A 27,664-nucleotide genomic window follows, 5' to 3' on the forward strand; every position below is an offset into this window, starting at 1 on the left:
CATTTGAAGTGGGCAAGTTTATTTCAAAAGCAGCAATACCCTAATAATACGTAACACTGCTTTTCAGTTTAGTTGAGGTTTGTTTACACAGTGAATTAATGTGAAACCATCAAACTGTGCTGCTTCAAACATTTTCATATTTATAAATATAATTCAAGAAGTTTTTAAGCTTACAGATTTTCAACACTTTTATAATTTGATTTACATAAATCATGTAAACATATAGTACAAATTTTTAATTTCTCTATATCTCCTTATCTCTCCACCTAATTCCTACCCTAAGCCCAACTTATGCTACTAGAGATACATATGTAGGCAGAAAACATTTTTCTTTTCCTCCTAGGAATTATACACTTACACAGAAGAAAATGAAAGACAGTAGAATAATTTTCTATACATCCTTAACCAAATCATCTATCCTTGCTTTAATATCCATGTTAAAAATGAAAAATTTAGTGCTTTGTATTGATATAGCCAACATTTTGGCTTGCAAATACATATATAGCTTTACCTCTTATCTTTTCAAGCCTTTAATTTTATTGTGTTGTGGGAAGCATACATTTTTGCTGTTTGTAGGCAACTTCCCAAAGCTAAAGAAAGCTTTTTTTTCCTTTGTCTGTAGCATACAAAATGTATCTGGGTTCGAGGATATAAATTTATCTGGAAGAAAAGTTTTGTATAGAAATTCTAGTGTCTTTTGTCAAATATTCCTGTTAGCCATGACAAAAAGAAAAAGATTAAATGCACTTTAGAGAGATATCTCATTTTTTTTTATCCTCTCAACATCCCTGTGGAGTAGGAAGGTCATATGTAGTCACCAGCACTTTACAATTGATTACTTGTACCTGAGGTGACAATATTAGCAAGAGGTAGCATGAAGTCTGGACCTGGGTCATTGGAGTATAAGCTGGTGCTTTGGCCATATACCACTAACACCACCACATATGCCAATCACACTGTGTCTCATGCCTTTGCAAGGTACTCAGTGAAAAGCTATAACATAAACATGAAAAAATATATTTTTCTATATTATTGGTATGTGTCAAAAAACATGGGACTTATTCAAAGTGATACATAGGTTTTAAACAACTCTTTTCACAAATATATTGGAAATGGCTGTCTCTTAAAGAAATTTTCCAATAGGTGTATAATTGAGATAAAAGGCATTTGTCAATAACTTGTTTATGAGTTTAGATTTCATTTTCAAACTATTGACGTTTATTCTACTATGTTGATTTACTTTTACCATTGGAAATTTTTTTACAAGACAATAAAGCAATATTTCTTACTAAACATCATAAAAGTAAATCACATAGAATGATGTATATATTTTGGTGGCATGCAGATTTATATTTATTTAAAGGATAATCTCTATCATTTGCAAATGTTTTGATATTTTGCTGAAAAGAAACAAAAGTGAAGAATGAAGGATATGAAAAACAAAACAATTCTAAACACAAAACAAGTAAATCTAGAAGGTAATAAAAGGGACTGAATCACATTCAGCAAAAACAAAGAAAGAATCCCAAATAAAGCTTTTTAACACGATAATATGATAAGAATGAACCATAAAGAAACCATTTTCTCAAGTCTATGCTAGAATTACTTTATAATTTATGTGATTTTTTTCTACTCTAAGCAGTTCATTTTTCAAGTGCTCCTATAAAATATATCAGGAAGGAGGACATAAGAAAGTGATACAAACTGCATTAGCCAAAGCAAGACTTCATCTCTTAAAAAAGAAAAAGAAAATAAAAAGAAAGTCCTTAGATTTCTTATGAATAATCTTTTTTATGAAGAACCTTCATTTTAAGGTGATAACTTTTCTGTTATCCTGATTACTTCCAATGAGCAATATTCAAAAGATCAAAAGAAACAAAGAGATAAAAAGAGTTTCCATGTACAGTCCCTTGTGTTTTAGATTACTTTACATACTTTATTAAAATATAGGTACATGGATAGGTAGGTAGATTTTTCTTTAAACATTTAGTGCTCCCTCTCCTTTTTAAAGAAATTTTACATCATTCAGTGACAGCATTCATTTCTCATTGGGCAAAATGTATGTTCTTATTTTGCCAATGTGGGCGCATTCTTCTTTAAGAAGCCTCCAATTTAAAAAACAGAACAAAGAGTGAATATTTACTTTATAAAGGTTGATCAGAATGTAAGGAAAAAAGTGTCAAATGATCACCTTAATGTATTAACTCCTTCTGGTAAATTGTTTTTATTTTACAAAATTTGGTAACATATTGAGGTAATAGAAACTCAATGACTATATTCAGCAAAGAATCCCAGTATAATTATTCTTGTTCTTGATTATTCATTTTAAAACAGATAAAATGTACTTGCAATCACCTTGCTGCAATGTAATTTTATTTTGATTTTGGATTTTATATAATTATAGGCTAAGACCAAAAAGTATAAAACATAATTAATATTGTTTTCCTTTTTAGCATGTTTGGAATTTGATTTTTAGATACTTGCCTCATCATCAATTCTGAGAAAGTTTAATAAATTTTTTATAAATTTTTACAAATTGTATGGGATAGTAATACCCATATTAGAATGTATAAGAAAAGTAGTTATATCTTTCAAATAATACTGATTTTTAAATGAATATCAATCATAAAGAGAATAATAAAAAACATGACTGAAACTCGCCTTTCAACAAGAGTAAGATGAAAATGCATCTAATGTAAGAAAAATGGGCACATGTTTCCAAGGTGAAATATCTTTTAAACTAATGAAGTTCCTCAAATGTTCTCTGATAATTAATGTAGTAAAATATACAGGGATTTTTATAGATCTTTTCTTTTTCTTCTTCTTCTTTTTTTTTTTTTTTTTTTGAGATGGGGTCTCCGTCTGTCACCCAGGCTGGACTACAGTGGCATGACCACAGCTCACTGCAGACTCGACCTTCCAGACTCAGTCCAGTAGCTGGGACTATAGGTGCATGCGACCACACTTGACTAATATTAGTATTTTTTGTAGAGATGAGCTTTTGTCATGTTTCCCAGGCTGGTCTCAAATTCCTGGGCTCAAGCCATCCACCCACCTCAGCCTCCCAAAGTGCTGGTATTACAGGCTTAAGCCACTATGCCCAGCAATAAATCTCTCGTTCTGCTATTGTAACTTATCATTCCATTTTTGAAAATTATTTATTTTATTAATTTTAAAAAATATGTGAAGATTTTCTATAACATTTTATTCATAGTGGTCATTAATTGCCAGAACAATTACTAAAATATTTATACTAAAATATTTGAAAATATCTTATATTTGAGCATGAGATGACTTGGCAGATACTTTACTCAATATCTTCTATAATTACAGCACCAATTTCAGAGGTGCTTAAAATGATTATATCTTAAAAATTCACAAGTTTGGCTGTTTTATTATCTGACATGTGTTAATTCCATATTGCTACTTTTGCAATGTGAATTTATAAGGAGCATTTAAAGCAATCTTACAGAAAATATTTGATCTACTTAAAAATTACAGGTGTTATACTATAATATTTTCATATGCCTAAAACATTTAGAAAAGAAATCCACAAATATATAAACAACTGTGAATAATTAAATATTAATCAGTATACATTAACAATGCTAGTTTCCTTAATAAATAAAACAAGAGTCAATAATTATTACTAACTTCTACTAGTTCAACTAAAATGATTTTTTCCCTTCAAATCAACCAATTTTATTGAAGAATAATCCTTTTTTATATTAATGTTAACTAACAATTATACCTTTCACTTATTTATCACTTCACAAGGTTTACAGAGTGCTTTCCATGCATAATAAATATTTTTCAGCCAGTTATATCTTGGTATAGATAACAAAGACAAGTTAAACATTTACAAACACATAAGCTATAGCACACTCATCTACAAAATGTTGTAGATTCAAAAAGATTTTAAATACCAGATGTCTCTATTGCATCTTACAATGATTCTATATAAACTCTATAAAATTTGATTTCACATAAATTTCCAATAACTTAGCATTTGTATTTTTCTGAAATAGACACAATCACATACATTTTGCTGGAATCCATTTCAAAAACAGGAAATTGAATATGGCATTATTTTAGGGGAAAGCACAGTGGACTTGTAACATTCCAAGCTATAAGAGGATAATCTCATGACCTAGAGACCAACATTATTACACTGCTCGCCACCTGTGCTGAGATATGTGGAATTACATGAAGAAAGTCCAAACCTTCAACTGTCTCTTATTATTAAACTTGCTCAGACCACAGGCTAAAATATCTAAAAAAGGAATTAATGAGGACTAGTTATTAATTGCTCATCATTAGATAGTCTCCAAGACTCAATCCTCGGTCTTCAGCTTGGGAGACTAGAACCTTCAGTCAGGGCAGCTGAGATCTAGGGAGTACCAGCATGGAGTGGACAACTGCGTCTCCTGAAAGAAACCCTGATCTCACTTGCCCCTTCCCTGTTACTGTCCAAAGCAAAGGGACCATTTACAGGCGTAGTTATGGAGCACAATCACAAAACAGCCCATACCTATGTGAGCAAACCTACAATGACCACACTCCACCTGTAGAGCTTACATCTATTTGCTTTTCAGGACTAGCCAGAGGAATCCGCTTCTCTAGGAAACATTCCTGGATCACTGTCCCTTACCTCTGCTTTAGGTGTTACCCCTATATACAACTGTGTGCTTCATCCAATTAGCACAGGTAGCGCAGGTAGTGACGTATTTACGTTTGTATCTTGAACATTACAATGTAAAATTCCTTCAAACACAGATCACAACGATTTTATTTTTATGTTCCCAGGCCCCAGCCAAGTGCTTAGCATATAGTAAGTGCTCCATAAATGTTTGTTGAATGAAGCTACCACTGCCACATAGGGCACGTCTGCCATGTTAACGATTTGGAGGTCAGGAAAAGACCCAGTTGGAAGAGACCAACAGCATGTAATGAAAACACCATGATACAATCTCCTTAATGCTAGCATGAATGCAGTTTTTACAGCATCAGAAAACATCTTTCAAACCTGTCACCATTGACTAAATAACACCTTTGTAGGCCTATGCAAAAATGATATGCAATATATCATTTTTTATAATGATAGTATTTTACTGCCATAAACACTTAAAACCAAGGAATCTCATTTTTAACAAAAACTTCAGAAAATGGCCTATATTTTTCTGAGATTCCATATTCTATATGTAAAACGTGTTTAAGGCTTTCAAGTAATTATATTATTTATTCTCTAAATAAAATACAACAGCATATTGTTACAAAGTATTTGAAAATTATACTCTTTATTTTTAACAGAATAATTGATACCACTGACTTTAAAACTCATTGTTTTATATGTGGATCACTCTGAAATAACATTTCATTTTCTTTCTTCATAAAAATAATGTTCCAAAGAGAAGTTCAGTTTAAAAATTTATATGAAGAGATTTCTGATGAAGCAAAAACATACGTATACTACATTAAAAAATATAAAAAGATATCCTACATATACAAGATTAATAAAGTTTTCATGAAAGTAACAGGCCTGAAGAAACTTCGAAATCTCTGCAAACTTTCCTGTCATTTACGGAAAACGTAAAACACGAATTTACTATCTGCCCCTTTCAACTTTATTCTATTTTTCTAAAGCATCCTCAAAATAACAGGGAGACATTTTGGAGTGAGGGCTGAAATATGTACTATGGGTATATTTTATAGACAATAGATGTAAACAAGGCAATTATTATCAGAGAATAAAGCAGACAGACTTGAATTTTGATCACACTTGCACACAGAATAACGCTTCATTACGTAGTCAGAAGGTAAAGTGCAGCATACACAAAGCACAAAATACAGTCTAATAAATATTCATATGCTTAGGGTATTTCAATTTAGTTCTTACATGCAACTTTATGGGAGTCTAATGTAAATAAAATATCTACTAAATGGTTTCTTTTCCCTAAGACAAGGCTATTCAAAACTTTTTAAATCTCTTAATCACTACACGTTTTTTTACAATGCCAAAGAAGAAAATGAGAAATTATTAATTTTTAAAATTACCCAGCAATTCCATTGCATCATCTTCATTATCAATATCTTCTTCTGTTACAGATGGGGTAGGGCTGTGGATGGTCTCAAAAGAATCTTGAGAGAGCATTGCGGCCAGGAGTTTCTTATGTTGCTGTTGCTGCTGTTTTAATCCTTTGTTCTTAGGCTCCATCTTTAAGCTGAAGAAATATTTAAATGTTAATTAGCTGTGATAAGTAAAGAAAATCTACAAATAAATTTCCATTTGGTTATTTTATTACACACATATGTGGACATGTTACTAAAGTTTTCCCCAAGGATAATGGAAATATCATCTTTCTTGGACACCCATCTGTACCTCGCTAAGGAATTCCCAAGTGAATATGGGGAAACTGAAATTTGGCACACTTAAGAGGGAAGGTGCTAATTTACTCCTACCTATTGTTGCCATGTGGAAATTAAAGTCTACCTGATGAATTTTCTGATTTTTAAAGAAGAGCTAGAAAGTCCATATTATTAGTCCCTGATTTACAAAGCAAATGCATGTTAAGGAAAACACATTCAATGGAATAAATATTTTTAAATATTACATTAAGATGTTTTAAAATACTCAACTTTAATTTCTTTTGCATATGTGTATATAGTTGTCTGAACACCATTTGTTAAAAATACTATTCTCTCCCTCATTGAATTGTCTTGCTTTTATTTATAGTGCTTTTGAGTCTATCTCTTTGTATAGTTTTATTAGTGACTGTTCTTCCTGTTACAATATGTATATGTATATTGTACCACATTCAGCAGACTGTTTTATTAATATCAACATTTACCACTTGCAGTGAAGTATAGAAACCTTACTTCCATTTTGGACCCTTTAGTTGCCCTACTTTTAAATATTATTATCAGATGGTGTTATAATTTTTGTTTCAATAGTTAAATATCATTCCTAAAACTCGTGAGGATAGTCCATTGTATATACCCATATTTCTGCTCTTTCTGTTTTTCTGTGTTCCTTCCTAATGTTTTGAAATAGATTCTTTCTTGCCTCTGAGGTAGATTCATTGTTGCCACTCAGCTCTCGTAGCATCTTTAGTGGAGAAAGGGAGTCTCAAGTCTGGCAGGGAAGGAAAGCATGTCCCCTAACCATGTATTGCCAGTGAGAATCGTCAATTCCCCTGGCCTGTGTCTCTGGCTTCTCTTGGTGTTGTTGGTTTAGCTACTGTTCAATCAGGGGAAGAAATAACCTATATGGGCCACCTTCTCTTGCTACTTTGGGAGCGAAGAAATACCCCTTATTCTGTTGAGTGGGGAATTGCAAGGAGCCCTGCTGCTCAGCTGTTCCTCCAGCCCTCAGGTTCCTAATCATTCCACCTTCCTCTTTACCCTTGTCACAGTTCTCTTTTGGTGCCTCTTGCTTTATTTCAGGGTTTATAGGGGTATGTAGTGAGGGACAGCAGAAAGTAATTAGTCTGTGCCATCTTGTCCAAGCAGAAGTGACATGACTTGTTAATTAGAAAGGGCAACTGATACCTTTACACTGGAAAAATCTGGTGGACATCACCTTAACCAAGTGATCAAACTTAGCATCACCAATAATACTGGACAAATTGACATTATGTACTTCCTAATATGATATAATAAGAAAGTACATCCCATCAACTATGTAGAATTTTTTTCCAAAAATGTCTAATCTGAATTTAATCAGAGAACAATCAGACAAATGCAGATTTGGGGAACTTTTTCAAGATAACTGGCCCATAGCCTTCAAGAATGTAAATATCATAAAAAAGAAACAAAAGGCAGAGGACTGTTGTAGATTATAGAAGACTGAAAAGATTTGACAACTAGATTCCACACATGTTCCTTTATTAGATGCTAGATAAAAAAGAAATAAACAAGTATACAAAAATCCATAAAGGACTTTACTGGAAAAATTGAAGAAATTTGAAAATGGACTCTACATTAGATAACTTTATGGTGGGATTGGTTTGATATGATGATTATATTATGGGTACATAAGAAAATATTCCTAAGAAATACATCCTGAAGAATAACAGAATTAACATTTTATAAAATCTATAATTTATATTCAGATGGTTCAGCAAAAAATAGAATATGATATATGATAGATATATAGATAATAGGTCATAGATAAAGATGGTAAAATGTTCATTGGTGAATACAGGTGGAGGGTATGTGGATCTTGATATTACTACTTTTAAATATTCTGTGGTTTGAAACTTTTAAAAGTAAAAAGGTAAGGGAAAAAATAAGAACAAATACATGAAAACATATACATGTTGGCAATATTTATTTTAATTTTATCTTCTATCCCAGCTTAGGTTCCCAACAGAAATAGGATTGTTGCTAAGATGTCGTAAAAATGCACCCCTTTTTAAGTAATTTTTTAATTTGACTAACCCTCGATATCATTCCAAATAATTAAAGAAAATCATGTTTACTCTTTAATAATGAAAATAAAACATAAATATTCACTTGAAAATGGAAGGAAGAAGTTTATTTAGCTCCAGTCTCTTGCCATGGCATCTGTCCTCTGCATCATTGCATTATGTGTCTTCTAAACTGAGAAACAATGTAACAATGTTAAGTCTTCCTTGACCAACTTTATTCATTGAGAAGTAAACAAAACCAATCAAAACAAAATTTTAATTTGGATTTCTTAGCTGATAGATCTAACATGTTAAGCTGAATTAACACCTAAATTATTTTATCTAAATTAAATTCATTTAAAATAACAATATTCATGTATTATTTTAGCCCCATTCGCTTTTGATTACTAGAAGGGATACAGATACTGCTTTGAATGACAATTGAACATAGTTTATTTACAAGACGAATAATTTGGGGCAAGTTACTTCTTTCTTTTCCTCAGTTCCGTTATCCATAATGCAGCTTATTGTAGTACTTCCAATATATTTAATAATCCAGTGGTTGGACTATTAAAAAGGGTTAATAAATGTAGAACAGTGCCTGGCAAATAGCTCTATTTAGGTCTGTTTAATAAATCAATTAAATTTTCCTCCATAACTTTAAATTTTATATTGTAAATTTAACAAAAGGTAATAGAATATTATATCTTATAATATTCTATGCTTACCAAATATATTTTATGTTTTCATGTAAAAAGACAGTTACGGCTTTAAGGCGATTTTCCTCCTTAGGAGTTAAATAATAATTCACAAAGTATAACTGTTTGAAGCAGATGTTATATGTACATTCTGACTACTGCTTCTGCTTACTATGTACCTAAATATATATATATATAGGATGGTTAGATATTAAATATTTTATGCAAAATTAATGTATACTGTATCTTGAAATGTTATTTTATATAAATAAGCATAAATCAAATGTCTGTTTATAAAACATAATATAATTATTTCTAAAAGGCAAACATATCATCAAAACATGCTTACTTACAGAAAAAGAGTATATCTAACCAAATATAAACTTAGAATTTTATTCCAGGTCCATAACTGTTTTTCTAGAATCCTTGGGGCTGGATGTGTTCTGTTGCATAAACTCTATATTATATAATACACTCCGGAGGGTCTGTGGCCTCACCCTGTTATCAAATACTTCAGTATTTCTACATCATTATGTATCAGCATTCCCACTGAGTGGGATAAATAAAGAATCTGCAGGGTTCAGATCAGGTTTCGCTATAATGAATTATGAAAACAACTTTGGTTGTCAGAGCATTTTGAATTTCACAATTACAGATAAGGATTGTGAGGAAAATATTTGAATAAATAACTGAGAGATGAAATCTCAAACACTGCTGTTAGGTCAAGTAAGATGGGGGCTGAGACTTGAGGTTGGAATTTCAGAAGGCAGAGGTCATTTGACTGACACTGGGTAACTTGGACAAGAGGTCATCCTGTGACATTGACAAGGTTGCTTTCAGTAAGTGGTGGGAATAACATTCTATTTGGAAAAGATCGCAAAATGAGGGAGTGCACACAAGTAAACTTCTTTGAGGAGTTTCTTTGTAAATTGAATGAAAGTCAGAGAACAATTAATCGCTGGGGCTAGGGAGGCTTCACTTTTTAAGAGAGAAGTTCCATCATACTTTCATGCTGAGGGGAATGAGCTAGGAGAAAGGAATGGTGCAGGGAATGAAGAGAAGTGATGAGCTTACATGGGTGAGTTAGAGTAAGGATCTAGCGCTGAGTGGAAGAGCTTGCCCTAGGCGGAGCATGAGTGACTCACCCATAGCCATGGGGAAGAGCAGAAAACCTGAGGGCAGATAAGCCAGGTGCACAGAGAGTCTGCTGGAGGAAGCTTATGGAGGTTTTCTTTATGACTGCAGCTATTTTCTCTTTGAAACAGGAAACAAGAGTCATTAGTTAAGAATAAGGATGGGGGGAAAAGTGTTGGAGATTGGGGGAGAGCAGGAAAAATGTGAAGTCATCATTGAGGAGAGTGAATACGTGAATGGCAGAGGTAGGTGCAGCTGCATCGCCGGGTAGCACCAGTGTGCCCCTGGAGTTTGGTGGTTGTGAATTCAGTGACACTGGCCAGTGTGGCCATGTGTCCTTCTCTAGCCTAGGTTGGTTCAGCCACAGAATAGGGAAACAATTAGATTTAAACATGGTAGAGTTTTTCCAGGAGAGTAAAACAGGAAAAGAGGAGCAGAAGATTTGAGGACATATCCAAGGGACCAATTACCATGATGGGGCATAGATAAACCTGACTAAGGAGAAAAATTAAGAACAAGGTGGGTGAGAAACAATAAAACTTCGGCAGTCTCAGTGTTTTGGGGGTCCCAGTTAAAGCTGAGTGTCAGAGGCAATAAACTAGAAAGATGAGAGGTGGTAGTCGGAAAGTGAGATGCCTGAAATTGAAATCATGGATTTGCAGATAATGAGAATGAGAAGGTCTAGGATATGACAGAGGGAGTGATGGGGAGGTAGGGTGGAATTCAAGATACGTGGCAAAGAGTAGCCAAAGGAAGTGAGAGGCCAGGTTTGGGGAAGGATCACCGATGATGTTGACGCTAACTTAACCAATGCAGCAAAGCTACTGGGGAGAGTTACAGGAGCCGGACGTTTGAATATTCAGAGAAAGGGGAATGGCTGACAGTTAGCAAATTATTGCTAGAAGACGATGTGGGAAATTAACACACTGGGAAATTCAGAGCAAGATGCAGAACTGGGGATGGTTTTAGGGAGGAGACAGCAAGATCTGGAAGCAGCAGACGATAAAGGATGACACCACCCTCTTCTCCAGCCACACAGCCTGTGGATCCTACAACCATTAAGAAAAAATAGCAGCCTGCTGCAGGGACGCAGGAGTGTCCATACAGACAGTGTTGAGTGAGATCAGAACAAGAAGGGTTTTTCTAAGAGCACTTAGGGTTCTGTGGCCCCTCCTTCCCAGATTTGAACCTAAAGCTTAATAACAAGATTCTTAGAACAGCTTTCTGAAGAGAGACTGTAGAGCAAAGGATTTAAATGCACAGAATTTGAAGCAAGGCAGCCTAGCTCAGTGACCTAATGGCTATCAATCTTGGGATGGGGATGTAGCCACTCCGGGACTTAGTTTTCTCATTCCTTTTTTTTTTTTTTTTGAGAGGGAGTCTTGCTCTGTCACTCAGCCTGGAGTGCAGTGGCACAATCTCGGCTCACTGCAAGCTCCACCTCCCGGGTTCATGCCATTCTCCTGCCTCAGCCTCCCGAGTAGCTGGGACTACAGGCGCCCACCACCACGCCTGGCTAATTTTTTGTATTTTTAGTAGAGACGGGGTTTCACCATGTTAGCCAGGATAGTTTCGATCTCCTGACCTCGTGATCTGCGTGCCTCGGCCTCCCAAAGTGCTTACAGGCGTGAGCCACCGCGCCGGGCCTCTCATTTCTGAATAATAGTGTTTTCATAAGGATGAAATGGGTTAAGATATGCAAAGCACATAGAGCAACCTCTAAGTGGTAATTAATACCATTATGTGTTCAAAGAACACAAGGGGGGCATCCTGGATATGTGATCGCCTCCTCTTGAGCCATAATATCCCACATCAAAAGAAAGTGTACAAAAAGAGGCCTGATGAGAAAGACTAGCAGTTAATATTTCAATTTGGTGTTCATATACTCAAGGAATCCATTTTGCTTTGGTTTAAAAGAGTGATTTCTAAACCAGGATCAAATGGAAAGGAACAGTTTAAAGAGGTCGCCCCACAGACCCTCCCCTGTGGGCCTGCCTGAGCAGGTGGAGCCTCCTGAGCCTTCATTCTGACCACTGGCCTCCTCCTCCTGACTCCTGTCTCACTCGTGGGCCTGAGCTTGCTCCGTTTAGTTTCACACTTTCTTTCTGAGCATAGGTTGGTAAGCATAGGTTGGTAAACGTTAGTTTGATCTGATTCCATGCGTTCTTTCTGGTGAAAAATTGGATGATTTCTTGGACTATCTCCTAAGCTTGTTGAGTTCACCCTCACAGTCTTGTAGGCTGAACCTGTGTCCTTTTTTTTTTTTTTTTTTTGACTCCAGTCATTAATTAAAGGGTGCCCTTTGCACTAAGGCCTTGGAAGTTGAAGAGGTCATGAAAAGTTTCACACTCAATTGTTGCATATAGATTTTTATGCATAAGAGCTATTTTAAGAATATATAAATATGATGTTTTAGAATCAGTTTAGCAGACACTTAAGTGCTTGTCATATACCAAGCATTGTGTGAACTGAGCAGAAATAAAACTTTTTAAAAATCATTCTCCTCCACTTTTAAGCAATTCCTTTGAGTCTAGGATTTTTTGTCATGTCAGTCTTATCCAGTATCTAGCACATTACCTGGTATTAACATAAGCAAATGAATACTAAATAAATAAAAAGAAAACTTTCAACCTGTCCAAAGGACTTCATCAATGATCTGAAATTAAATGTATGCTCTTTTGGCTTTAAAAAGAAATTTGTCTTAAGCAGGCATGGTGGCTCATACCTGTAATCCCAGCACTTTGGGGCCAAGATGGGTGGATTACTTGAATCCAGGAATACAAGACCTTCCTGGGCAACATAGTGAAACCCCATCTCTACAAAAAATTTAAAAGAAATTAGCCAGGCATGGTGGGGCACACCTGTAGTCCCAGCTTCTTAGGAAGCTAAGGTGGGAGGCTCACTTGAACTGGGAGGTGGAGATTGCAGTGAGCCAAGATCACACCACTGCACTCCAGCCTGGGCGACAGAGCAAGACTCCATCTCAAAAAAAAAAAAAGAAATTTGTCTCTTTCAGCTGCCATCTTTCCATGCTGCCACAATGGTGCACATGAATGTCTTGGCTGATATTCTCTAGAGCATCCACAATGCTAAAAAGAGAGACAAACACCAGGTTCTTATCAAGCCATACTCCAGAGTCATCATCCGGTTTCTCACTGTGATGATGAAGCATGGTTACACTGGTGAATCTGAAATCACTGATAATCACAGAGCTGGGAAGATTGTTGTGAACCTCACAGGCAGGCTAAACAAGTGTGGAGTGATCAGCCCCAGGTTTCATGTGCAACTCAAAGATCTAGAAAAATGGCAGCATAATCTGCTCCCATCTGACCAGTTCAGTTTCATTGTACTGACAACCTCAGCTGGCATTGTGGACCACAAAGAAGTAAGACGAAGACACACAGGAGGGAAAATCCTGGGATTCTTTTTCTAGGGATGTAATACATACTTACAAATAAAATGCCTCAGAGGGAAACCAAAAAGAAATTTGTTTTGGATTGAACTTGTATGAAAAAAGAAATTAAGAAATTTGTAAGTTATGAGGTATAATTTTTGTGTGTTTTAGTTATTTCAAGGCTTCTGTTCTTTGGTCTCTTGGGCAGATTACATATTAATCAATTAAAATTATTTATGCTTAAAATTTCATGTTAGATTATTTCTAAATTACTAAATTTGATTTATTTTCCATCATACCTATCACTACTTGAATTTACGGCATATATTTGTATATTCACTTGTTTACTGCTTGTCTCTTTCTGCCACTAGAAAAAATTCTAAGAGGAAGGGGGCCATTTCCAGGTTTTATTCACAGGTATGTTAGAAGCAATTATGAGCTTTAATGGAAAGAAAACTTCTTAATGGGAAGTGAATTTAGCTTTTATTTTAATATTTCATATACATTTCTAAATTATAAAATTTCTCTTTATTTTATGACCTATTTTCAATCTAACAACAGTGTTCACTTAAGAAATAAAGCCAATTCACCAGATCTACAGTATTTATGGATATTATTTTTGTTTTAATAAGGTGATTCAGCTTTAGACGAACTTCATTAGGCTTCAAGGCTTGATGTGCATATTTATAAATTAACATTACAATTTAATAAGTAATTTTAGAAAATCTATTACTCAGTTATTGCAAAGTTTAATTAAGATGGCTTAAAATAAGATTATATAGGCTTATTAAACCCAATTTTTGTTTACATTTATATTATAAATGTGGGATTATTTTTAATAACTCTAAATGTGGCCGGGCGCGGTGGCTCACGCTTGTAATCCCAGCAATTTGGGAGGCCGAGGCGGGCGGATCACGAGGTCAGGAGATCGAGACCACGGTGAAACCCCGTCTCTACTAAAAATACAAAAAATTAGCCAGGCGTGGTGGCGGGCGCCTGTAGTCCCAGCTACTCGGAGAGGCTGAGGCAGGAGAATGGCGTGAACCCGGGAGGCGGAGCTTGCAGTGAGCCGAGATCGCGCCACTGCACTCCAGCCTGGGTGACAGAGCGAGACTCCGTCTCAAAAAAAAAAAAAAAAAACTCTAAATGTGCAATGAATGTATATGTTTCCCACTAAATAGCTAGGCAAGCCATAGCAGGTAGCATTTGACAATCACAGAAAGCCTCCAATCATTTCCCAACACGTTCACCTCTCTCTTTGGTGAATTCCTCTTGCTTTTCTTGCTCAAATGCTTTAATTTCTTTTTTAAGCACTCTTAATTCTGAACTGCTTTGAGAATCTAAGAAAGATGTGGCAGGAATCCATGTTAGTATCTCTTGTCTTAGTCTGCCAGTTTCCATTTATCACCCTCACAATTTCTTTTCTAACCAGCACTTAATGCTTCAGGTGTCATTTGTATCAAGCTATTTGTAACATATTTGTTGACCTCTTCATACAATGTCATATTTGGGGAACCTACAGGAAGAAGTTCACATACAGTGCATCATTAAAAAAAGGGGGTAAGCTTCTACCCATAAGACTCTCAAGGTTTATTATACCATTTATTTAATTCCCTCTAATCTAATGGTGAAACTCTAGCCTATCATGTATCTATTATTCTGCATGAAAAGGAAAGCTGGCTATGTAACAAAGATGGAGTGTTGCAGTAGCCATTTGAGTAAGACTTAATACACAATAGAGAAAAACTGAGATAGGAAAGGCTGCAAGAAATAAAGATAAGACTATAAACGGTTCTTCTTGTCAATAAGCTTTATTTAGCAGATGCCTAACATCAGCCTGTGCCTTTGTCACTCATGTAACAGATGTCAAATGACAACAAAAATGTGCCAGCCCCAGTGGAGAGGGTGGGGTGAAAAATGGATGGAGTCATGCTTGAAAATTAAGTTTTCTCTTTCAGGAGTCTAGGATATGATTTTGTCAGTTGGTCATTAAAGTATAGTACAGGTTCATTTCTATTTAAGGGCAAAAGCTAATACTATAGTTACGGACTCTGGAGCCATTAAAAAATTTTCCCCAACTCTTTCTGCTTGATCCAAATCAAATCTAATGCTGTGTGAGTTGCTGGCATAAATTCAAAAATCCTGTTTTGTATTAGAAGATGGAGAAAATATAGTTTCTAGCCCGTAGTTTACTGCTGTTCCTGAAATTTAATTCAGATATGCATGTATTCTTTCTACTCTAATGGGGGCACCTGGGCAGAATTTCACCAGCTCTTTCCTGTCATAGCGTAATACCTCGACTTATAATTTAAAGACAGAGAAAAATAAAGCTGAAAAAAATTAAGACAAACATTTAAGAGACATGTTCATGGACTGAGTTTTCTAGGTAAGAGAGTCCACTAGGATTAGAGAAAAGGTTCTCCCTTATTGAGTATTCAAGCGGGAATAAGAGCTCAGTGAAGCTAGGAAGAAAATAGAAGCACTAACACTTGCGATAAATAGTTCTGATTATTATTATGACTAAATGAAAGTAAAATGAAAGTTGACATTTCTCTATTTTACATTTAAGAACTAAAGATCTACCAATGAATAAAGATAAAGGTCTAGTAGGTTTTATAAGCCTGGTATTAAAAAAATTACCCTCATTGACAGATGAAATTGATTTGGCATTTCACAAAGAAGGTAAATGGATCTTTATAAGTGGTTTTCTTCTCCTCACACAGGACACTTCAACTATTTAAATAATTTAAAAGTTATTTCTCATGGAAATAGAATCAATTTTCTAGAGGCCTGAAGCACATTAATGAGTATTCTGAATTTCCTTCCCTCCAGCCAAGTGATAAGTCACCGCAAAGAACCCCTGAAAGCTATTACATTGTAGAAAATACAATTTTCTCCTTGAGAAAGAATAGTTATTGGCTGCTGCTAAATTTAACATAGAAAATGCCAAGTTACTGTGGCTATGCTATGCATAGGAAAAATTCTTCTGTGACGGGCAGCTGGTAACACTCACAGAAAGCTTAAGCTCCTGTTACATTTCCATTCATGAGTATTTGTTTTCGCCTCCCATGATATTTTTCACCCCAGACACTTTGCAGAAGTTTTCATTTTTGTTTTGAGTTTTACTCATTGCAACTGGTATTACAAAAAAAAAATTACTCTGAATATAGTGTTTCCAATAAATAAGATCTGGACATTTCAACATTAATTCACTATTACCAGCACGTGGGCACGTAAGGTAAATCTCCTGCCACCATTTTGAGCATCAGGGGTCTGAGTAAAATCAAAGTATGGACTTTCACATTTACATATAATAGCAGTTTCAAAAATTAAACAAAGAAAATGTTAATAAATATATTCAATCATAGTTATCAACTTTAAACTTAAATGGTTCTAACTAAGGTTTCTCTCTCTTTATGGTCCATATTAACTTTGCCTCCTATGGTCTATTATACATTTAATAATTTTATTATCCCTGATGATTAACAATATCTTTCTGGTACATCAGAAGTCCCTCCTCTCCAATTCTTAACAGCCAGCCACTCTCTGTCCAATATTATAGTAGCTCTTGACTGGCAGCATATCTTGAAATTAATCCTCTATTTGGTTTTAGTAGCAAAGATATGGTGATCTAGATTTGAAGAAAAGAAATCAACACCAAAACCCCAAAGCAGGTCTGAAACTCTCATTTTAAGAGACAGCAATTGATGTTTTTATCCTATGTATAGACTAACATAATTTTCTATAAAAAACTACTAAAAAGGATCTCATAAAAACCATGAACTTGGGTTTATTTTCCCTTTACCTTTTAATGGCTAGTAATATAGAATCTCAGCAGACAGCTCATCTCACCTTCCTGCAGGGCTAGAGCCACTATCTTCACTTTCCCATTGGTCATTTTTGCTTCTTGGAATTGGAGGCTGTAGCATTTCAGCGGCTAGGGGATCAGCATCATTTTCTTCTCTACCAATCCATTCTCCAATCACACGGGGCCTCAGAAGAGAAGAATTAAATGTCACTGTTTCCTGAAGAGAAGAAAAGAATATGCTGTCTTAGATGGCTTTTTCTTATTAACAGGACAACAGGGAAATAAAGTTGCCCAGAGATTTGACTGTCAAATGCTTTTTGTCTTTCTGAATTGATGTAAAACTTCAGTTTCCTCCAACTCTACTAGATAGCTTGTTCTAATGATTTATGCTAATTCCTAAGGTCACTGTGATAAAGGACCCAGGAGTGAAATCTTTGCTTTGAATTTGGAAGGCTGCAAGTGTGCTCTCAGGAAAGAGGTGTGGGATGGGCATTCAAGGCAGAAGGAAGAGTGTGTTGTAAACAGGGCGGCCCACATAAGGAGAGAGCTTGGTGTCACTGCTGGGAAATAGTAAATAATTGCCTAGGTGGACACTGGGTTGGGGTCAGGGGATAGGGACAAGAAGAGATAGGGCTCGAAGCGTGTATTGCCTCCAACTGCAAAGCATTTTAGACGTTTCAGGATCCAGTAGAAATTCAAAACACGGCAATATCAATGGCAGATACGTTATGCTAATTCAACAAATGTTAGTAATCTGTATTCATGGACTCGGATATGATACAGCTATTAAAATACTATTGTAGTAGAATACTGAATACATGTATTGCTAGGGATTTTTTGTTATGTGAAAAAAGGGCAAGTTAAAAAGCAATACTTATAGTATAATCTAGTTTTTGTTTAAAAAATTCATATGAGTGTATATTCTTTTCTTGTTCACAAATTCATTCATTTCTTCATTCTCCAATATTTATTAAGACTTGCTACAGGCAAAGAACTGCTTGATATGCTGAAGAAAACAATGGTAAAATAAGATCAAAATTTAATAGTGCCTTTATCTGAATGAAGGAACTACAGGTAATTTTAGTTTCTTCTTTTTGCATTGCAACATCATTTCTGTATTCTACAGTAAATACGTAATGAGAAAAATATATTTTCAATGCCTCTTCAGCTGAAAAATATAGGCCTTGCTTAAATATGTTTAGTGATAAATTTTACTATTACAATAGTCTTGAACAATTCTTTAAAAATTCAGAAGGTGGGCTGGGTGCGGTGGCTCACGCCTGTAAGCCCAGAACTTTGGGAGGCCAAGGTGGGCGGATAACGACGACAGGAGATCGAGACCATCCTGGCTAACACGGTGAAACCCCGTCTCTACTAAAAATACAAAAAAATTAAAAAATTAGCTGGGCGTAGTGGCGGGCACCTGTAGTCCCAGCTACTCGGGAGGCTGAGGCAGGAGAATGGCGTGAACCCAGGAGGTGGAGCTCACAGTGAGCCGAGATTGTGCCACTGCACTCCAGCCTGGGCGACAGAGCAAGACTCTGTCTTAAAAATAAAAATAAAATAAAATAAAAAAATAAAAATTCAGATGGTGTTCCGAGTCTTCAGACTTCACAACATATTCTACATTTCAGTACAGAATATAATACAATATAATCTTACAGTACATACAATATAATATATAATCAACATACAAATATAATACCAAAAGCAACACATGAAATATGATTTAGAACATATTTGATGAGCATTTCTTCAAGTAATAGCAAGTGACAGAAAGAAACTAGATATCTTTTTTTTTTTTTTTTTTGAGACGGAGTCTCACTCTGACGCCCAGGCTGGAGTGCAGTGGCGCGATCTCGGCTCACTGCAAGCTCCGCCTCCCGGGTTCACGCCATTCTTCTGCCTCAGCCTCCCGAGTAGCTGGGACTACAGGCGCCCGCCACCACACCCGGCTAATTTTTTGTATTTTTAGTAGAGATGGGGTTTCACCGTGGTCTTGATCTCCTGACCTCGTGATCCGCCTGCCTCGGCCTCCCAAAGTGCTAGGATTACAAGCGTGAGCCACCGCACCTGGCAGGAACTAGATATCTTAATATTGATCCAGCCTACATGAAAATACAGCAGATACATTTTAGAACCAGTGTTTGTAAAACTTAGCAAGTAATCTGAACTCTTTCTATACTTATATTCCTCACATCAGAAAATTAAAGCACTACAATGGATTTCAGCTGTAAAATAATGCAATCAAATGAATGTTTTCAACTAATCAGAAGGGCATATGCATCTGCCACAATTTAATATTATTTGAAGAACAGAAATTAAAATTAACAATACTGTTCAATCTTAAATCTGTATTTACTTTTAAAAGCAGATGATTGTGAAGACATGTTTTTGAATTTAAAAATCGATAAACATATTTACAACTTCAGAATACTTTTCCATCTGTGAGACTTTACAATGTTACTTATTCCTTGAATTTCATTTTCTCCAACTATAAAATGGGGATGATAAGAATTATAAAGCCTATTGTATCAAATGAATTAGTAAATAACATAGTTAAACCATAAAATTCTCCCCCCCACCCCCAGGTGAAAGACCATATTTTTTTAAAATTTGTTTTGCTTTAATTTTCAAACCCTCAGGACTAATAATTTCATAAAATACCATGAAAATCAATAATCATAAACAACAATCTTTACAAAACAAAGTCATATAAAATATAAGCCAAGGGTTTTAAATCTGTTTTCATTCAACAAATATCAGATTGCTATAAAATTCACCAAATACTCTCAATTTCCATACTTTTATTGGAGAATAACAAAAACAATTTAACTGGCTCTGCTTTGCAGGCTTTTAAAATAGAATTGCTGTGTGTCACTGTGTATTAAATGTTGTGTGTTGACGTATTCTCAGTGAGCTATGAGGTCTCTGAGAAAAAACTATTATATATACACACACATATGTATACGAAATTTGTATTTTAATTTTCATAACTTTCCAAAAGTAATACAGGTGTGTTCTGCATCTCCTGACTGACCAAAAAGTAGAGTTGCATGATGTAAGTGCCCAAGTTTGTGTTTATGTTTACAATTAAGTCGACAATGAGCACTATTACTTTAAATGTCAAGGTCTCATACATAAAGACCAAAGGAAGCTAAAGAATCTGATACTTCAAACAGTCACTTCTATTAAATGGGAAAGCTAAGCCTTAGATCTGTGTCTTTTAATTCTTACTTTAATATGCTTGATCATAGTGTTACAATAAATTTTTCATTTTGAAGCACATTTTATCATCGTATAATGTATGAGAAAAGAATAAAACCAGACCCTTGATTGCCACTGTTCTTTCAATCACAATTTATGTAACATATTCCCCTGTATCTACCACTTTTTTTTGCATACTTGCCTTTTTTTTTTTTTTTTTTTTTGAGTCTTGCTCTGTCGCCAGGCTGGAGTGCAGTGGCACGATCTCGGCTCACTGCAACCTCCACCTCCCGGGTTCAAGAGATTCCCCTGCCTCAGCCTCCTGAATAGCTGGGACTACAGGTGTACACCACCATGCCCAGCTAATTTTTGTAGTTTTAGTAGAGATGGGCTTTCACCATGTTGGCCAGGATGGTCTCGATCTCTTGACCTTGTGATCCATGCACCTTGGCCTCCCAGAGTGCTGGGATTACATTCATGAACCACTGTACCCGGCCACAAATTTTAATGCTAAATCAAAAGCCAACAACGGAATGTTCATAAAATCTACCTTGGACTATGAGTTTGGAGAGTTGGCATCTTTTTCTGGCTTGATATACTAGAGGCTGTCTGTTATTTAGGGCCCTAAAGGGAGGGTCAGAGGAAGCACATTAAATGTATTAAATCTATGATCCATATTCTAAAGGTTTTTCATTGCTATTCTGTTTATTTTGAGGGAAGAGATACAAACATGTAAAGTACAAAATAAGATTATAAATAAATTTATATATATATAAATGGCCCCATATGTGTGTTTTGTAATTAAATATACTAGTTCAGAGAAGAGGAAGCTGAAGCTCAACATGGACTGGATTCAGCAGTGGTAGTCTCACCAAGGGACATGACCAAACTTCAGTATAAATTGTGCCTTCTTCCTTTTTTAAATTTTGGATTCAGGAGGTGCACATGTAGGGTTGTTTCATGGGTATATTGAGTGATGCTGAGGTTTGGGATACAGATAAACCATAAAATTCTGTGTATAAGCCAGATACAAATATTTAAGAGTGTGGACTATATTCAAGTCATTTCTATATATTTGATGTATCACTGTGGAATGGACAAATTGAGTAAGAATAGATACATGGTAGTCAATAAGGGCAGAGTAACAGAACAGGGAATTGACAGTGCAGGTTTTCATCCTATAAAGTTTCATTTTATAGATGTTATATTTAAAAGGTTGAATAATTCAATGTTATTAATCTCATTTACATATGGGGCAGAATTGGGCTTGGAGATTTGTCTAGCTATAGGCTCAAAGTAGATGGGACTTGAAACAAAGAAATGAACAAAGAAATTGACCACTGGAACAACAGAAATAGATGAGTTTAGGCCCTGTAAGCCAAAGAGTGAAAAAGGTTTTAGAGTTGGGTATGATCAGAAAGTTGAGAGCAGTAGAGAATCAGAACTAACTCCCTGGTTACTTACTAGGAAATCACATGCAATGGTAGATGTATTGCTATTGAAAAGTAGAGCACAGAGAGAGAATAAACGGTGTGATATTCAGGATGTCTAACTCCACCTGGTGTAGAAATTTAGTGAGAAATAGCTGACAAGCAAAGCAATACTAAGCTGCAAACAGAGTCAGAGGAGTTAGGAAGTGAATATTTTACAGGTGAAAAATGGGGCTCTACTATATTTTTCTAAATTCACAAAGCTCTTTATATTCCTCCCATTCTAGTGTTGATGAAAAAATGGAAGCAAAGAGCACTTTCTCCTTTTAAAAATATATATATCTCTGAAAAATTTTGAATATAGCCTTTTTACACATAGTAGATGAAAGTAACAGAGTTTTGGTTATATTATTTATATTTGATTAAGCTAAGTAAACATCCTTCCATAGATCTTTATGAAAGGGTTTTAGTGAAGAGAGCAGTTCTAAACACTTCATATAACACAGCAATCCATGGCAAAAGTAATTTAAAAATGTAAATGAATTAAAAATTATTTTGAAAATATTTTAAATACACGATAAAAAAACATTTAAAATTTCAGAGATAAACTTTTAAAATCCTAATTATTCTTTAGTAATGTAAAAATACATGTTCCTTTGCCCTTTCAAGTATAGAGGTCCCTAGGTTTTGAGGTTCTTAAGCAAATCAGCATAACTTTAATAAGAAAAGCAGGCAGGGCGTGGTGGCTCACACCTGTAATCCTAGAACTTTGGAAGGCTAAAGTGGGCAGATGACAAGGTCAGGAGTTCGAGACCAGCCTGACCAACATTGTGAAACCCCATCTCTACTAAAAATAAAAAAAAATTAGCTGGGCGTGGTGGCACACGCCTATAATCTCAGCTACTCGGGAGGCAGACGCAGGAGAATCACTTGAACCTGGGAGGAGGAGGTTGCAATGAGCCAAGATCATGCCATTGCACTCCAGCCTGGGTGACAGAGTGAGACTCCATCTCAAATAAATAAATAAATAAATAGCATTCCCAGTCAAAAATTCTCTCAAAGCTTACAAATTTCTGCAGTATGGCTTATCAGCAAGAAGCTCACCTATCCAGGAAGTAGTTACCTTGTCCTAGGCTCTCTCTCCAAAAGTCTGCTTTCAGTGGTTATTCCAAGAGTTCAACTACTATGACCACTGGTTCTCAGTACAACACTTGATTATACTCTAAGTTATGTGACTCTATTTCCTCTTGTTAATAAAACTGGATGTTTATGGAAGGCTGAGGTCATGTCTTAAACTCCTTTGCTCCCCTCATAATAAATAGCATAATTCTGATTTCATGAAAATAAACACGAAAAGAAGTGTTGAACAAATTTTTAAAATCCTCAAGAATGAAAAACAGTGCATATGCAGTGAATTATGAAGTATCTCTACGTCTAACCAAAATCATGTAAATGATTCCTAGACAACACTGATTAATATACTTTTTAAGCCATATCAGAAGAATGTCTACAAGATGGTCATTTTTTTTAAATGAAATATTTCTTATAAACTCTTAAGGTTTGGATAAATTATTTTGATCCTGCTATTTCAAAAAAGGAAGTTTTTGGAACACAATTCTGTTACACAAACACATTAGATGTTTGGAATAGATAATAAGCATCCTTAAAATAATATACACATTGAATTCAAGTTAGGGATTAAAGATGGTAATGTAAGCAGACTGTTAGCTCTTTTCTCACTAGCTCTTATTCTTTGTAATCATTAGTGTGAACTGATTCATATATAGTACAATTTGTGTATACTGGCCAAAGGCCAGTACATCACATCAGCTGTTGAAAAGAGTATTCAAAGAATTTTTAATCTTTAATGATATTTACTTAACAGAATACATTCTTCCCAAAAACTTTATATTACATTCAGTGAAAAACCTGGAACCATCTGCATCTTACTAGTCAATATGTTAAAACTGTAATATGAATAATGTAAAAAGAGAAAATTGCTTTTATCTTACTCAGAACATATTAATGAGATGATTGTGGCTCTTGAGTTTTGTTACTAAGTTTCAACTTTGTTTGCATATACTTTTCACAATATCAATTATAAATGGAGTGCAAGGACATAAGATCATTTGGGTTTACACTGCTCTAAGGTGGTTAACGTTGGAAAGTTTATGAAACACAGGCCAATCTTGCTGATTTGTATCTACCCACACTGAAGTGGTGAAGATGAGAAATTATCTTCTATATCTCATAGCATGTAATTTACATAGAGCAGCTGGAGAAAGAAGGAAAAAAGAGAGGGCTGTAGGCATTACAGGAAAAAGACAAAAAAAAAAAACAAAACTAAATAAGTGAGGTCAGATCTCAGAACTCAGGTTCTATTCCTACATTGTTTAGAAAGGCTTCCCAAATAATTAAACTACTTTTTGAAAATCGTATGACTGACAAAAATTGTATATATTTAAGGTATACAATGTGATTTTTTAATGTACATATACAGCATGAAATGATTACAATAATCTAGCTAATTAAAAGAATTAAACTACTTTTTATCATGTGCACTTAGTATATTGAACATGTATACACTATTCAATTGTTTCAATGCCAGCTTTCTCATTCTGACTCATATCCATTCCATTCCCCTCTGTTCATTTTGTTTGCTGATTCCTATAATCTCTTCCTTAAAATTATCTCCTACTATAAAATTGCACTCCCCTCCTTGATGAACTTGTATTTTCTTACATTTCTCTTATTGTGTTTCTGCCTGGTCCACGAATACCCCAACTCAAACTATTTGGATAACTATTACACTGTTGAATGAAAATAAGACCAATTAAGAAAAAATTTTATGGACTACAAAAGCCCAGTCACAAAAGCCAGGTAGCCATGTCCTATAGGCTAGAAAAGCAAATTATATGCTATCTTAATAAATAATTTTAATAATTTTTGCACTGCTATTTCTCCTCATATTATGGGATAGATATTCTGAAAACACTCACTCTTCAAAATATTTAATACTTCTAGCTGAAATGGAACAAGACATCATTTGAATGCAAAGCTTAGGAGAAAAGAACTTGTGGGAAAAGAAGGGAAACCATCAGAAGGGAAATCCAAGTCCAGACTAAAAATGAGAGGGAGCTGATACAAGTAGCTGCCCTGTACACGTTGACAGATCCCTGGCTGCCTGGAGCCTTTGCCTTGCATGATAATACCATTAGTGGGTGGTAGAATGATAGACTTAATGGCCCTGATTCTTCACCTTCCTGCATCTGAGACAGCCAGGTGGGAGGGGGTCCTCAGAGAAACCCCAATCAGCCTGAGCACTGGGGTGGAGACACAGAGTTTCACAACATTTGCAGCAGGGAGGAGCCTGGCCCCTCCTCATCCTGTGTGGAATCTGGGATTTGAACTGTGAGGTGGGAAGCACCCTAGCAGGGACTCTGGCCTAGCGAGAGTCCCTGTTTCCACCTTTTATTCCTTTTTCACCCAATAAAACCATGTCTTACTCACCATTCAAATTGTCTGCGAGCCTGAATTTTCATGGCTGTGGGACAAAGAACCCCATCTTTAGCTGAACTAAATAAAAGTCCTGCAACATTTTTGATGCCCAACATGGGGCTTGAGAAATGGTGATTAAAATGGGGACTCAAAATCTCTTCCTGTTGCTTCTAAGCCTTTTCATCCTCAGACTTCTGAGGGTATTGGAAACCATACCCCCACCCCTTATCACTCCTGGGCCTTTTCATGGCCCTTTCCTTCCTTTTCTGGGACAGACCAGCAAGCAGCAGCTCCCTGCCACTCCCTGCTCCCTGCTAGGGCTGGGATCACATGGCCCAAAGGTCCCACACAGCCAGCTGGCTGGTTCCCAGCCATGTGCTGCCACTGCGTTCCCCTTACCTGGACAAGGGGTTCAGCTTCATCAGACAGTAATTAAGCATTTCTCCTGGTGGAGGAACCACTTGCATAAGAATAAGAGGTTCTTCGCCAGGCATATTTAAGCTGTTTGTTTTTTTCTTCTCCTTTTCTACCCTGTCAGCAGTTAACTTTTATTTTTTATTCCTTTTAGAAGATGTTTTTACTAGGCCAGGCCCCACAAGTATCACTGTTTATATTCTCTGCAAAGTTTTGATTGTGAAATCAAGCCTCTGTCTTGTTTTACATCCTGAGGGCATGGCTTGTAACTCCAGTGGCAATGCTTTGTTTAGCAACCCTACCTTAGAGAATAAGTTCCTTTCTGGTTTGACATCTGCAGGTACTCCTAGCCCTGTCTCTTCAAGGTTCCCACCCAGCAACTAGGTTTTCTTCTTCCTGTCTGTGTCTCTACTGTGTATGATGTCTGTAATAAGAGCTCCTAATTAATTTGGCCTAAAGAAAGACAAGTGCTTGGATCAAGTATTTTTTCAAGGGAAGCTAAAAGCTGTGATACCTTTCAGTTCATGTGACTTTAATCTTTCAGAAATAAAAACAGCCTTAAATGTTATTGGTAAAATGCAGAGATCATTAAAATGTAATGTAGGTGAAATAAAATATGCAGGTCAGATGAAAGGTTTGCTAAGTGTTTTGAGGTTACAAACTGCTTTTTTGGTTTTGAAACTATTTGATGTGCCGGCTTCACAATTGGTAAGGCCTGGGGACATATGGAACTAATCATGCCCTTAATTATGCCGGAGTCAAACCTTGGCTGCATTTAGCACACAATTAAAGCAACTTACCAAGCTTTACCTTAAAGTGAAAAATTGCTAGGAGTTACAATTATAACATGTAATTGAGACTACTGGAAATAGATTTACATGCAAGGTGTGTAAGAACAGTAAAATTTGTTGGTGGTGGTTTTTTTTTTTTTTTTTTGGTATAGGGTTAAAGGACTGCTTTAAATTAGATAGGAAAAGCTAAAAGTTCAAACAAGTGATGGAAGAATTCTGAAAATTAATCTTGCAGAAGAGTTTCTCTGTGTGAACATATTGACTAACTATATTATATATAGTTAGAAAAGGTTATAAAAGGTTTTTACTTATTTAAAATTTCTGATTCATCATTTTGGCAAAATAAATAATTTATGATAATATGGAATTCTATTTCATAATATCAGGTGTTTTAAATCTCGAACATATTTGACAGCCTTCCCCAAATCAAACTTCATTTTCAAAATTGTTTTCCCTGACACCTGGCTTTTTTATTGGTTCAAAGGGCCCCTGAAACATCCAGAAAGAAAGGTAAACAGGATTATTTAACATGTTTAGGTACACGGGATTGCCAAAATGATGTTCAATCTTCTTTAGGTTATATTTTTGTGAATAATGCTAATGTATGTTCCAAAATTGTATGGGATTTCTAAAATTCTAATGTCCAAGTATATGCTATCAATCATAATTAAGGTTGTTATGTTAAGTTATGGTAAACCACAAAAATAACCAAACTTCTTTGTCAGTTGTGTTTCTAACTGTAACTAACCTGGACATTTTGCTATTCACAGACAGTTATTGTCTTGTTTTAATCCTTTTCAAAAGATGGTTGTGAATAAGCTACAGAAATTTAACAGGTGCTCCCAAATACAGGCTTCTGCTAACTTTGAAGATTGTGACATT

At 35.5% G+C, this 27,664-nt stretch overlaps 1 protein-coding gene and 1 pseudogene across 1 annotated transcript in view; one reads left to right on the forward strand and one right to left on the reverse strand.

Annotated features, from left to right (window-relative positions):
- The window catches only part of C11H8orf34 (chromosome 11 C8orf34 homolog), a 483,892-nt gene that overhangs the window by 284,032 nt on the left and 172,196 nt on the right, over window positions 1-27,664 (reverse strand). The window contains 2 exon segments of the mRNA XM_055298752.2: window positions 6,055-6,221; window positions 17,487-17,659. Coding sequence (XP_055154727.1) covers window positions 6,055-6,221; window positions 17,487-17,659 — 340 coding nt within the window.
- Window positions 13,278-13,673, forward strand: LOC129493069 (small ribosomal subunit protein uS8-like; annotated as a pseudogene).

This window comes from Symphalangus syndactylus, chromosome 11 (assembly GCF_028878055.3).
Source record: "Symphalangus syndactylus isolate Jambi chromosome 11, NHGRI_mSymSyn1-v2.1_pri, whole genome shotgun sequence".
In the NCBI taxonomy this organism is placed as follows: domain Eukaryota; kingdom Metazoa; phylum Chordata; class Mammalia; order Primates; family Hylobatidae; genus Symphalangus; species Symphalangus syndactylus.